The sequence below is a fragment of the Nyctereutes procyonoides genome, unplaced genomic scaffold (assembly GCF_905146905.1).
Source record: "Nyctereutes procyonoides isolate TBG_1078 unplaced genomic scaffold, NYPRO_anot_genome, whole genome shotgun sequence".
Lineage (NCBI taxonomy): Eukaryota > Metazoa > Chordata > Mammalia > Carnivora > Canidae > Nyctereutes > Nyctereutes procyonoides.
In genome coordinates this window covers 7,817,104-7,831,325 of record NW_026575036.1, presented here as the reverse complement: position 1 = coordinate 7,831,325, position 14,222 = coordinate 7,817,104, and the positions used below count along the sequence as shown (strand labels likewise).

The window sequence follows — 14,222 nt, the reverse complement described above, 5'->3', positions numbered from 1 at the left end:
TCACATGCATCTTTAAGAAATTACACAGCAAGATCCTGAATGCACTTTATCCAGTTTCCCTTAATGGTAATATCTTACAAAATTATAGAGCACATTGCAATCAGGAATTTGATATTGGTGTGATCCATTGGTCTTCAGGTTTCCCTAGTTTTACTTGTATTCATTTGTGGCTATGTCACTGTATTTATTTTTTTCCAAGTTTTTACTTAAATTCCGGTCAGTTAACACACAGTGTAATATTAGTTTCAGGTATAGGACCTCGTGATTCATCACTTATTTATAACACCCACTGCTCATCACAAGTGCACTCCTGATAAGTTTTACATCACCCACTTAGTACCCATCTCCCTGCCCACCTTCCCTCCAGTAATTTTCAGTTTGTTCCCTATAGGTAAAAGTCTGTTTCATGGTTTGTCTCTCTCTTTTCTTCCCCCCTACATTCATCTGTTTTATTTCTTAAATTCCACATATGGGTGAAATCATGTGGGGTTTGTCTTTTTCTGATTCACTTATTTTGGTTAGCATAATACACTCTAGTTCCATCCATGTCATTTTAAATGGCAAGATTTCATTCTTTTTTTTGGCTGAGTAATATTCCATTGTGTGTGTATATATCACTTCTTTTTAAATCCATTAATCAGTTGACGGACATTTGGCTTCTTTCCATAATTTGGAAATTTGCTATAAACATCAGGGTGCATGTTTCCCTTTGAATCAGTATTTTTTATCCTTTGGGTAACTATCTAGTACTGCAATTGCTGAATTATAGGGCAGTTTTATTTTTAACCATTTGAGTAACCTCTATACTGCTTTTCCAGAGTGGGGCAGAATGAATTTTAAAAAGTCCAACTACAACTATCTGCAAGAGACATGCAAAGCAAAAGGTGCAAAAAGTTGTATCATAAAAGTAATAACCAAAGTTAGCTGGAGTGGCTATACTAATATAAAAAAAATCAATTTTAAGGCAGAAGTTGTACTAGAAACAAAGGACATTTTTTAATAATAAAGTGGTCTGTCATTCAAGAAGATAAAGTACTCATAGGCATAACAGTGCCCCAAAGCCACATGAAGCAAAACTGACAAAACCAAAGTAAGAAATGGGCAATTTGACAATAAAAGTTAGAGAATTCAATACCCATCATGCAATATCAGTCAGATGATCAACAAGGAAATAGATAACTTGAAAACACTATCAACCAACTGGACCTAAAGAAACATCCATAAACACTTCATTTGTTGTTAGTAAGTTACACACATTTCTCAAGTGCGTTTGGAACAGTTTCCAAAATTGACCACCATAGGCCATAAAAGAAATCTCAGCGAACTTTAGGAATTCATAAACATGTAAAATTAATACATTTATAAATAAAACTATGGATGAAAAAAGAAATCACAAGGAAAATTAGAAAATACAATAAGGTAGGTACATGTACCAAAAAGACAACATATAAACACTTAGGGGATGCAGCTAAAACAGTACCTAAAGGGAAATTTATAGCTATAAGCCCCTATATTAAAAAATAAAAGAGGATACTGGGGCACCTGGGTGGCTCAATTGTTTAAGCATCTGACTTTGGCTCAGTTCATGATCTCAGGGTCCTGAGATTGAGCTCTGCATCAGGTTCCATGCTCTGTGGGGAGTCTGCTTGCACCTCTGCCCCTCCCTGCCATGCTTTCTCACTCTCTTTCTCAAATAAATAAATAAATTCTTTAAAAAATAAAAGAGAATACAAATAAATGCTTTACCCATCCACCTTAAAAATCTAAAACAAAACAAAATGACAAACTAAATCCAAAGCAAGTAGAAGAAAGGAAATAATAAAGTCTAGTGGAAATAGAAAATACAAAAATAATAGGAAAAAACAACAAAACCAAGTGTTGGTTCTTTGAGGAAATAAATGCATTCACAAACCTTTAATTAAACTGTCCAAGATAGGCCCCTCATCGGCCCTCATGGGCAGCAGGGCTCTGGTGTTGCTCATCGAGTTAAACAGCCACCATGTCGAGCAAAAAGGCAAAGACCAAGACCACCAAGAAGCGCCCCCAGCGTGCAACATCCAATGTATTTGCTATGTTTGACCAGTCACAGATTCAGGAGTTCAAAGAGGCCTGCAAGATGATTGATCAGAACAGAGATGATTTCATTGACAAGGAAGATTTGCACGATATGCTTGATTCTCTAGGGAAGAATCCAACCGATGCATACCTTGAGGCCATGATGAATGAGGCTCCAGAGCCCTTTAATTTCACCATGTTCCTCACAATGTTTGGTGAGAAGTTAAATGGCACAGATCTGGAAGATGTCATCAGAAATGCTTTTGCTTGCTTTGATGAAGAAGCAACTGGCACCATCCAGGAAGATTACCTGAGAGAGCTGCTGACAACCATGGGAGACCGGTTTACAGATGAGGAGGTGGATGAGCTGTACAGGGAAGCACCTATCGACAAGAAGGGGAATTTCAATTACATTGAGTTCATGCGCATCCTTATATATGGAGCAAAAGACAAAGATGATTGAAAGAACTTTAGCTAAAACCTTCCAGTTGCTTTGTCTTACTCTGTTTTATTTCTCACTTCCCCCACCTCATAGACCTGTTGCATGCAACTTAGTTTCACAGCGTGGCCTCTTTTTTTGATCTATTTATTCTAGACCTTTCTGCCACTTAGCACTTGTATAATCAGACTGCAAATGGGGTTGAGGTTGAAAAAGAGATTGCGAATAAGATCAACAAATGTGAAAGCCCAGGAAAATATGTCCGGTATTTCTGGTTTTGCTGGATTTTTACATTTTTATAATAATAAAAACTATTTTGAAAAAAAAAAAAACTGGCCAAGATAAAAAGAGAGAAGATTTAAATTACTAAAATTGGTGGGGGGGGGGAGGGGAGATGCATCACTAATCCTGACAGAAATTAAAATGATTATAAGAGAATACTATGAACAATTGAGTGTAAATAAATTAGATACCCTAGATGAAATGGCCAGATTTCTATGAAGAGACAAACTGCTGAAACTGACTCAAATAGAAACAGAAAATCTGGATAGACCTATAAGAAGTTAAGATAATAAACACATAACCAAAAACTTCCTTCAAAGTAGAGCACACAGATGGCTTCACTGGCAAATATTATCAAATGTTTAAAGAAAAATTAATACCAATTCTTCAGAAACTCTTCTGAAATATATAAATGTGGGAATACTCTCCAATTTATTCTATGAAGGCAGTGTTACCCTGATACTAAAACCACAAATGCATGTCACAAAAAAACTATAGACCAATATCCCTTATGAATGAAAACACATACAAAAATCCTCTGCAAAATGCTATCAAACAAAACCCAGAAACGTTTAAAAAGGATTATACACCATGACCAACTGAGACTTATCCAAAGAATTCAAGGTTCAATTAACATAAAATAATAAAGTATATAATTTATCTTCTGAAGAGAATAAAGGGGGGAAAACATAAGATCATGCCAAAAGATACAGAAAAAGCATGACAAAATCCAACAACCTTTCATGATAAAAACACTCAACAAAATAGGAATAGGAGAAAGCTCTGACAAAGACCATGTATGAAAAACTCATAATCAACATCAGATTTAATGGTGAATGACTTAATATCAGAAATAGGTAGAGGCTGTGACCTCTTGATATTTCTACTGAGCATTATATTGTAGTTCTAGAAAGGGAAATTAGACAATAAAAAGAAACACAATGTATCGAGATTGGAAAAGAAGTAAAATTACCTCTATTTGCAGATGACATGATCTTGTATATAAATAATCCTAAAGAAAACTCACACAACTATTTGACCTAATAAATATACCATGTTTGTGGGTTTGAAGACTTAGTACAGATTAAAATAGCAATACTCTTCAAATAGTCAAAAACATCTTGACAGAGAACAATGAAAATGGAAGACTCTGCACTTTGCAAAACTCAATATAAAGCCACAGTAATCAAGATGGTGTGATACTGACAACAAGGATAGATATATAGCTCAATAATAGAGAATTGAGAATCTAGAAATCAACCTTCATAATTTATGGTCAATTGATTATTGACAAGGGTGCCAAGACAATTCAATGGGGAAACAACATTCTTTTCAACAAATGGTACTGAGACAAGTGGAATCTACATCCAAAACAATGAAGTTGGTCCCTATCTCACACCACACGCAAAAATTAACTACAAATAGATTACAGACCTAAAAGTAACATTTAAAACTATAAAATTATTGAAGAAAGCATAATAAATCTTTCCGACCTTTTAATTTAAAAGATTGTAAAAAAAATTTCTGACATGAATTAGGCAACAGTTTCTTAGATATTAACACCAAAGTAAAGAAAAAATAAATGGGCAGCGCCGGTGGCACAGCGGTTTGGCACCGCCTGCAGCCTGGGGTGTGATCCTGGGGACCCGGGATCGAGTCCCACATCGGGCTCCCTGCATGGAGCCTGTTTCTCCCTCTGCCTGTGTCTCTGCCTCTCTCTCTCTATGAAGAAATAAATAAAATATTAAAAAAAAAAGAAAAAAGAAATTAGTTTGACTTGGTCAAAATTAAAAACCTATCTTCTTCATAGAACACCAACAAGAAAGTGAAAAGACAATACACAGAATGGGATAAAATGTTTGCAAGTCATATTTCTGTGAAAAGGACTTGTATCCACAATATATAAAGACCCCTAAACTCAATTCTTAACTAAAAACTATAATAAAAAATAAAAACAATTTAAAAACGGAGGGGGGATTGAATAATCATTTCTCCAAATAAGTTATAGAAGTGGGTATAAAGCACATAAAAAGATGTTCAACCTCATTATTCATTAAGGAAATGAAAAACAAAGCCACAATAAGATAGCACTTCACACCCACTAGGATGGCTAAAATTAAAACATGTTGATGAATATGAGGAGAAACTGACACCCTTACACATTGCTGGTAGGAACACAGAGTGGTGCGGCTGATTTGAAAAACAGTCTGTCAGTCCTTGAACAGACAACTTAGAGTTATCATATAACCTAGCAATGCCACTTCAAGTATATACCCAAGAGAATTGAAAATATATGTCTATACAAACTTGTACATAAATATCTATAGCAGCATTATTCACAGTATACAAAACACAGAAACAGCTGAAACGTCCATCAACTAATGAATGGATAAACAAAATGTGGTGCTTCTATACACTGGAATATTATTCAACAATAAAAAATTAAATTACCAATTCATGAAACAACATGGATGAGACTCTAAAACATAATGATAAGGGGATCCCTGGGTGGCTCAGCAGTTTGGCTCCTGCCTTTAACCCAGGGCACGATCCTCGGGTCCCGGGATCAAGTCCCGCGTCAGACTCCTGGCATGAAGCCTGCTTTTCCCTCTGCCTGTGTCTCTCCCTCTCTCTCTCTCTCTCTCTCTATATATATATATATATATATAGAATAAATAAATAAAACCTTTTAAAAAATAAAACATTATGATAAGTAAAATGAGTCAGAAGCAAAAGGCCATATATTTATGGCTCTATTTATATGAAGTGTACAGAATAGGCAAATGCACAGAGAAAGAAAAAAAAAATTAGTCACTGCCAGAAGTCTGCAAGGTGGGAAAAACAGAAAGTGAGGCTTATAGTCTTTCTGGAGCAAGAAAAGTGTTTTAAGTTAGATAACAGTTGCATAGTTCTGTTTGTTATAATTTTTTTTAAAAAAACTGTACACTTTAAGAGTGTAAATCTATGTATGTGAATGCCTCCATAAAGCTGCTATTTTTAAAAAAGCCTATTAGACAAGGAGTTATGGACACTGAATTCTAATCTCAGTGCTGTCATACTTTTATAATATGACTTCGGACAAGACTTTATTCTTCCTGGCCTCAATCTCCTCATCTGTGAAATAAAAATTGATAAATATATGCCCTTCTATTTCTAACAATTTATTGTTCTGTACTTCTCACCTCCTTTATAAAACAGCTCTTTGCCCAACTATCTAAAGGTGAGCTATTCGTACTATGAACTCTCAAAAGGTTAACTTAACTATGTTGGATTGCTGCTATTTTACTTCACCTGACCTCCTTCACTAGAAATGTGAGCCACGGAAAGTCTCAGGACTATCTTGCACATGACAAGGACTCAATAATCTTTTTAGATGACTAGAGACATACAATCATTTATAGTTAGAAGAGAATGTTTGAAATGAGATAATCAGTTAAAAATTAAGTTTGGGGTGGTTTACATGTAACCAAAATAAAGGATTGATAATTTTCCCTAAAGTTTGACACATATTTAACGTAAATTTTTGGCAAAATAGAATTATGAACTTGATAGAGAGTTTGATATACCATGTGAATTCCCTTGTAATCCCATACAGATAGCTTGTTCCCTGTTTTTTAATAGATTGCTTGTACCATGGCAGATTCACTGATGTTGATGTTAAACATAATGAAAAAAATCCAAAAACTAAAAGAAAGAAAATGCCTGAACCAGTATTATTTAATTGTAACTAATCAAATCTTTAGTATTCCAGTAGGTGTCCTGAACCACACTGTTGTTTTTAAGCAATGGAATCTTACCAATAAGAGACCTGAGTAGAGTACACTATTATTAAATCCGCATTGAGAGGTTAGGCCACTGTTTTCCCCATGATCATTTTTGATTTTGCAAATGTTTAAAAAATAGAAAATTATACAGGCTTTGCTGCTTTATATAACATTGTCTGACAAGCTGAAATTTCCACACTAATAAGAAAGTTGAATAAAAATGTAACCAACTGCTTTCTTACTTTTTTTCCTTTAAATACAAAAGACAATTATCTAAAGACTAATTTTGCATTGTTTCTTCCAGTGATGAACTACATAATTTAACTCCCTCATTAATAAAAATACAAAAGGAAAAATTATGAAAAACTAGTCCTAGCCTGTTTGGATTTAACTATAACCTCCTAATCCTACCACACTCCTGTTTTCTTCTGCATAATTTCCAGTTCAGAATACCTGAATCTATTCCTAAATGCAGAGTTTAGGAAAATTCTTTGTAATTGGTACGAACAAACCAAACCAGCATCAAAACTCTTTAGAACTTAAGCAAAATTAAATGTGGGGTACATAACTGGTAACACCTGGGAAAATTGTTTATTCTACAGTTCATCTTGCATATGAAATGTGCCTGAAAATCATGTTTTGTAATAGTGAAGGTGGTTTCTGTAAGTACCCACGTCTCTCAAATGTGTTGAGTTAAAACTCTCATACAGTGTTATTAATATTCATCTTGGGCATAACTTCTATCTGTGCTGTCATTTTAAATTTGTGTTTAATAAAAATATATATATAAATAGATAAGTAAATCTGTGTTTAATGAGCAGTCCTTGAGTACCAACTATTCTGTTAGTAAAGATAATAACAATACAAAAAAAAAGGATTTATTGAGTGCTTATAGTATCTAGCATTATACTAAATTTTCTGTAGTCTTATCTCGATCAACCCTAACAGAAATTTTACAAAGTGGTAGTTTACTACTCACATTTTACAAATGAGAAAATTGAAGGTTAATGACATGAAGTGATTTGCTCAAAGTTACATGGCAAATAAGTGGTTCAACTCAATGCTAGACAGTTTAAGAGTACACAAATGAAAAAACACCCATGTGTCCTCAAACAACTTACAATCCAGTGAGGCCATCAAAGAAGAAACCAAATAACAGATGTGAAGTATGTTGTAAGTGATGATTCATGGTTGAATATGAAATTAATCATCTTAAAGTTTAAAATTTAAAACAGTGTGATGGTATAGGGTATGTATTAATTAGGGCTCTCCAGAGAAACAGAGCCACATGTATATGTAGATATAGACATATCTGTGTACACATAGAGAGAGAGAATTATTTTAAGGAATTAGTTCATGTGACAACAAGATCCCAAGGAAAAGCCAATGTTGCAATTCAAGTCCAAAGGCCATGTACTAGCAGAATTCCTTTTTTGCTTGGGGGAGTTTAGTCTTTGTTTTAAGCCTTTAACTGGTTGGATGAAGCCCACCCACATTACAGAGGGCAATCTGCTTTTTTCAAAGTTCACTGAATTAGTGGCTCCTAGGTGGCTCAGTCCATTAAGCAACTGACTCTCGTTTTGGGCTCAGGCCATGATCTCAGGGTGGAGATCAAGCTCCACATGAACTCTGCACTCAGCATAGAATCTGCTTCAGGTTCTTTCCCCTTCCCTCTTCCGCCCCCTCTGCTCTTTCCCCTACTCACCCTTACGCATGTGTTCTTTCTCTAAAATAAATAAATAAATTTTTTTTAAAGTTCACTGATTTAAATATTAATCTTATCAAGAAAAAAAATTAACAGAAACAACCAGAATAATGTTTGACCCAAATATTTGGCATGTGGCACAACCAACACGCTAAAATTAACCATCACATGGTGCTTTAAATATATATAAAAATTCAGTCTAAATTCCATGCCCTTTGGTAGAATCCTATAAATCTGTCTTCTTCCACAGCGCTATACCCTTGAATTGAGGACTACATTATATTTACTTTTTTATTCCCAGTGCCTTTGACAGTGAAAGAACATTTTTAGGAGCACTTATTAAATTATATTTAGTAGACTTTGCTTGAACTGAATTGATAAATTCCATTTCTGGCCTTTTAAAAGTTCTCAAAAAGGAATGTGTTCAGAATAAATAAGTGTCATTGATCAAGTGCAGCAGTTTGGGAACTCATAATCTATCAGCTTCCTTGGTTGCCAATTTGTGAGAAAAGTTATGTATTAGGTGTATATTGCTACATAACAAATCACTACAAATTTAGCAGCACAAATAAACAAATACCCATTATCCCACAGTTTCTGTGGGTCAGGAATTCAGTCACAGCTTAGCTGAATATCCCACTTCAGGGTTTCTCTCAAGACTGCAGTGAGGGTCAGCCAGAGCTGGCATCTCCTCTCAGGTTGGCTAGGGAGAAGAATCCCCTTCCGAACAAATATACCTGTTTGTACAATCCAGTTCCTTAGCTCCTTGCAAGCTGTTGGCCAGACACTGACCTCAGTTTCTTGCCATGTGGTCTTCTCCATGCAGTGGCTTTATCAAAGCCAGCAAGGTAGAAAGTCAGTATGGAAAATCTGCTGGTAATATGGACGTTATAATCTTATATATCTGCAGAAATGGTATCCTCTTACCTTTGTCATATTTTATTGGTTAGCAGCAAGTCACAATCACATTCAAGAGGAGGGGATGACTAAACATCATGAATACTAGGAAGTAGAAATAATTGGGGGATATCTTAGAGTCTGTTCTTCAAACATTGGGTTGGGTTTTCAGAAACAGCAGTCCTGTGGCTACAGGAAATAAGAATTTCTCTCAGAGCAATCATAAAAACTTTTAGGTACTTCAGAGGTGCCTAAGTAAATCATATCAGGGGATGTTAGTCCAGAGAGAGATCAGACAAGCCATGTTACCTCAAAGAGAAAGATGGCACATGAGCCACCCACTTTACTCTCATTGTCAGGAGAATTCCTGAGCTTTCCCTTACAACCAGACACCACTCTGGGAATAAGGATAATTCTCTAGGGAATTGAACGTTCAATTTTTATTTTATTTTTTTGAATGTTCAATTTTTAAAAGACTTTATTGAAAGAAACTGTTTAAACTGAAAGAAATTAATTGTCTATTATTTAGCGAGCTGAGGTTTAGTTGATTGATCAGTTATGGGGATGTATGTGTGTTCTTTTTACTATGTTGGCGATAGAGCACCAGGAGGGATATTATCTTGCTTATAGGAAATAAAGTATTAGTACAGTGTGAGTGAACTTTCAACTCTTAAAATTAGAACTGGCTGTATCTATGAATAATTAAGTGACCAGCTGCATACCCCAAGAACACCCTCATGTGCTCTGTCTTTCAAATAAATAAATAAATCTTTAAAAAAAAAAAAGAAATTCTTTATGCTTCCAGAACATTTGAAAATATAGCACAATGTAAATGTATAAACTGCTTGCACTGGCCTGTTGTTAACATTCTGCTATATTTTGCTCATAGATAGATGCGTGATGATAGTTACAATATATACATTTATATAGATAGACACAAAATTTGTTATTGATTTTGTACAAAATTAATTATTCCCAGTGTCTATCACAATGAGGGGCATACAGAATGTTTTCAGGAATTCCTGTTGAAATGAATTGTATTAAATTCTGTTTCTGGTCTTTTAAAATTTCTAAAAAGTAAAATGTGTTCAAAATGAGTAAGTGCCATAGTTAAATCCAGAGTTTTAAATATAAATATAAATGTATATGTAATACAAATATAAATATAGCTACACATACACACTAATATACTACAGTATAGAATATGTACTATATTCCTTGTCTATTCTCTACAGAATATATGTGGTATAGAATATATACTATATAATATGAAGTATAAACTTTATAAAGTATATAAATTTTATAGTATAGATATGTGTGCATATATATTATACTATATATATATGTATACCATATATCATATATACATATACCCTTTTTTGGTTGAACTACTTAAAGTAGATGTCAGACATCAAGACAGTTTTTACATTTCTTGCAATAAGGTATCCAAGTTTGTACAGCTGGCCAGTAAAAGTGCTGGACTTGGAACCCTGGCAGTCTAACTTGGAGCCCATGGTCTTGATAATGGTGTCATTCTGGTACAGTTAGGTAAAGGTGAGATAAGAGTGGTAGGATAGAAGAGGTTTCTGTCAACCACAGTCCACAATGAAAGCAGCGTGACAGAGCTTGTGGGGAGGATGTAGGAGGAGAAGGGAGCTAAAGCAGATGAATTAAAGGTCAGAGAGATGAGAGGGAAGAGGAGATGGGAGAATTTTTATATAAGGAAAGATGACTATCAAATGAAAATGACACTAAGACAAAATCTCCCACTTTTTCCTTTCACCTAGGTTGAAAAATATTATTTTAGACTTGATATATCAGAGTACAAACCCCCACCAGGCTGAGTGTTTGCCTGCCACTATGCAAGTCCAGCACCGTATCATGTGCTATGAGGTAGGGATAGGATCCAGCATGTAATCTTTACTTCTGACCGCAATGGGCACAGATTTCTGAATCACTGAACTATCCAGTCATTAGAATTATATTTAACATTATATGAACAATATGCCAATCCTCATGAAAGCTTTTTAAATTTATCTCTTTAACTGTCATGAATATAGCCTTGGGGATCTGTAATACAGGAACAATTATAGAGGATCCATTTTATAGCATGAATATGTATTAAGCCTGCTCATAAGAGCTTAAAAAAAAAAGGAGCACCCAAAGAATTATTTTAAAATTCCAAAATTCTTTAAAGATTAAGTACACAAATTATGTAAGAATGTCATTCATTACTTTTAAGATCAAGAAACTGACTCCACCAACAGATCAATATGCAACATAGTTTTGTATCTTTGTGTAATTTGATATATGACTCTTGAGAAAAAAAAATAGTGAGGAAGGAAACAAGGCAATCTTATAGTTTTACCTAATAATTAAAAAATAAAAACTAAAAAAAAAAACACTAAATGAATAAAAATAAATTATGCTTACATTACACTCTGACCCCTCTCTCAAGGCTCCCCCACTGCATTCTCCCAGTTGCTTCTGAATGCAAGTTTCAATTCTCTTATTCTTTAAAGCAGTTATCTTGCAAACTTTTTTCATAGCAGCTTATGATGAGAAACATATTCTGAATATACATACAAATACATTTGCAGAAACACTTATATTTTAAGTATTATATTTGTGTGTGTATATATATATGTGTGGAGGTTGTATATATATATGTGTGTGTGTATATATATATATATACACTTTTTAAAGTCCTTTTCTCTGTCAATTAATGAAGTATTTTTAAGTCTGATTGATAACTCTGCAAAGGGTCATAGATTTGATTTAGAGAGTATAATCAACATTTCAGAAGATAGAAAAAAGAAATTGACAGTATGTCATTGGGAATATAGATTAAGTATTATTTCATGAACATTTTATTTCAGTTCTGCATGTATATAGTTGTATGTTTCTCACATGAAGTAAAATATATTTCTTCTGGTAGATCCTACTCAAAAATATTCGATAAATAATTTTTTTTAATTTGATAGAGGGGCACCTGGGTGGCTCAGTGGTTGAGCATCTGCCTTCAACTTAGGTCGCGATTCTGGGGTCCTGGGATGAGCCTCACATCAGGCTCCCCACAGGGAGCCTGTTTCTCCTTCTGCCTATGTCTCTGCCTCTCTTTCTGTGTCTCTCATGAATAAATAAAATCTCTGAAAAATATATTTCATACTTTATTGGTTTGTACCATTGCAGTTTGAAAAACTTTGCAGTCTAAGGGACCATAAGTAACTACTCTTGTCTTCAAAAATGCTCTATTGTAATCATAATGTTTTAAGTTCTCATTATATCACAGCTCAGGGTCTTACCCTCTGGCCCAGGAAAAATGAGTTTGAGAAATGTGACTCAGCAATGTATAGGTACATAAAGGGCCATTTAGAAGTATGGAACAAAGAAACTCTTTGTTTCATTGTGATGAATTGTGGTGGTCTGCTCATTCATAGACCCTTGACACACACTCAAAGATAGACAAAAGTTAAAAAAAAAAATCCAAAAAGCAGCAAATGGTTTAAACACTTGAAAAAAATGCACTTATAAGGAACTACTTATAGGGACCGAAATTGATATGCTAATAAGAAAATATTAGCTATTTCTATGTTTGACTAAGATACCATGATTAAGCAACATGAATTCTCTCAAATCTATATCAGAAATGTATGATTCTGCTACACAAGAGGATTTCCTTTTAAATTACAGTTTATCCTATTTTCACCAACAGCAAGTTTTTATGGTGAGAACTACTGTATAGAGGCAAAAATCAGCAAATATGAACTGAGTGTATGGTCTAAGAGATGATAGTGTGACAGCTTGAAAAACTTAATAATCAAAAAATAAACTTTCTATATTGGCATAAAAAAAGCCTTTGTAATAGTAGGAAGCTTTTAGTGAAAGGAAAGTGACTTGATGCCTATTGTGGCTTTATGTTTTAGCAGTAAGAATTATTGTAGTAAAAAAAAAAAGGCAAGTGAAAAACTCCGATAAATAAATATCAGCAACTCAAACTGAAATAGTTAACTGCAGCCAAACCAAGGGATGATATAAGCAGTGCATTGAACCAAGGAGTTGGATAGGATTACCTAACAACTTTGTCCTTTTCTAATATGAAGGATTTAAGAGTAATCTACTTCTTAATAATCTGCTACTTTGGTCAGCTGTTGTCAATAAGCAAGGCAGACTTGAAAATAACCCTTGGCTTTTGTTGTCAAAGAAGCTACAGATGAATCCTGGCACTAGGAGGTAAACCTGACTTTGGGTAGTTCTACAAAGTAGCCTTCTGGACAGTTTTTTCACTATCTAAATCACAGAGCAGAATGTGCATAAACTCTTGAAAGGCATTGTCATTAGTATTCCTATCCAACCTCACTTAAGTTTGGGCTATAACTCCACAAGGGGAAAGGTGTATAGAAGGAATGGGTGGGAGTGGGGGAGAGATAATGCCCTGAAACAGGAGTTTCTTAGTACCTGGTAAAATAAAATATCCAACTTAATGGATGAGCTACTAAGAAAAAATAATAAGGAGATCCATTGTCCAAAATTTCCTGCATCAAGACCAGACTGTTTCTTAGGTCCTTCCATCTCAGCACCCCTTCAGAGCTTATCTCCAAGTAGAACATGAGGTGACCGGGACTCTACAGCCATTTCCTAGTATAAAGACACAGATTCCTTCAGAGCCTTCCCCAAAACCATAAGAGTCTGCTGAGCTCATTTTGGGGGGCTTCTAGAAGTTCAAAGAAGATAACAGTTCCATGGGAAAGCATCAGTAATGGGGAATGGGAGCCTCAGCCTCCCATCTTTTCAACAATTCTGGGAGCCATTGTTTGCTTCTCTGAAGTCCCAGCAGGATTAAGCCACAAATGCCTATAGAAGAAACCATGACAATGTACCTTTTATATTTGTTATTCCTCCTCTGGCTCACTCTAACCATTCTGTTACTCTTGCTTCCTACAAGCACCTCCCAAATAAACCATCTGGTCTCACAATGCTTTGAGAGAAACCCAAACCAAAACACATAGTTTATTTAATCATCAAAACAACCTAGTGGGGTGAGTATTATTTTTCCCATTTACAGATAAGGAAAATCTAG

General features: G+C 34.7%; 1 protein-coding gene across 1 annotated transcript; it reads left to right on the top strand.

The window, feature by feature from the left end:
- The first annotated feature begins 1,982 nt into the window (after positions 1 to 1,982).
- LOC129505623 (myosin regulatory light chain 12B-like) lies at positions 1,983 to 2,518 on the top strand. The gene has a single exon (XM_055318759.1). The coding sequence runs from the start codon at positions 2,000 to 2,002 to the stop codon at positions 2,516 to 2,518; it is 519 nt and encodes a 172-aa protein (XP_055174734.1). The 5' UTR covers positions 1,983 to 1,999.
- The last annotated feature ends 11,704 nt before the right edge of the window (positions 2,519 to 14,222 follow it).

Excerpts from the sequence above, each read along its gene's own strand:
- LOC129505623 (XM_055318759.1), top strand. The coding sequence starts at position 2,000 with ATGTCGAGCAAAAAGGCAAAGACCAAGACCACCAAGAAGCGCCCCCAG.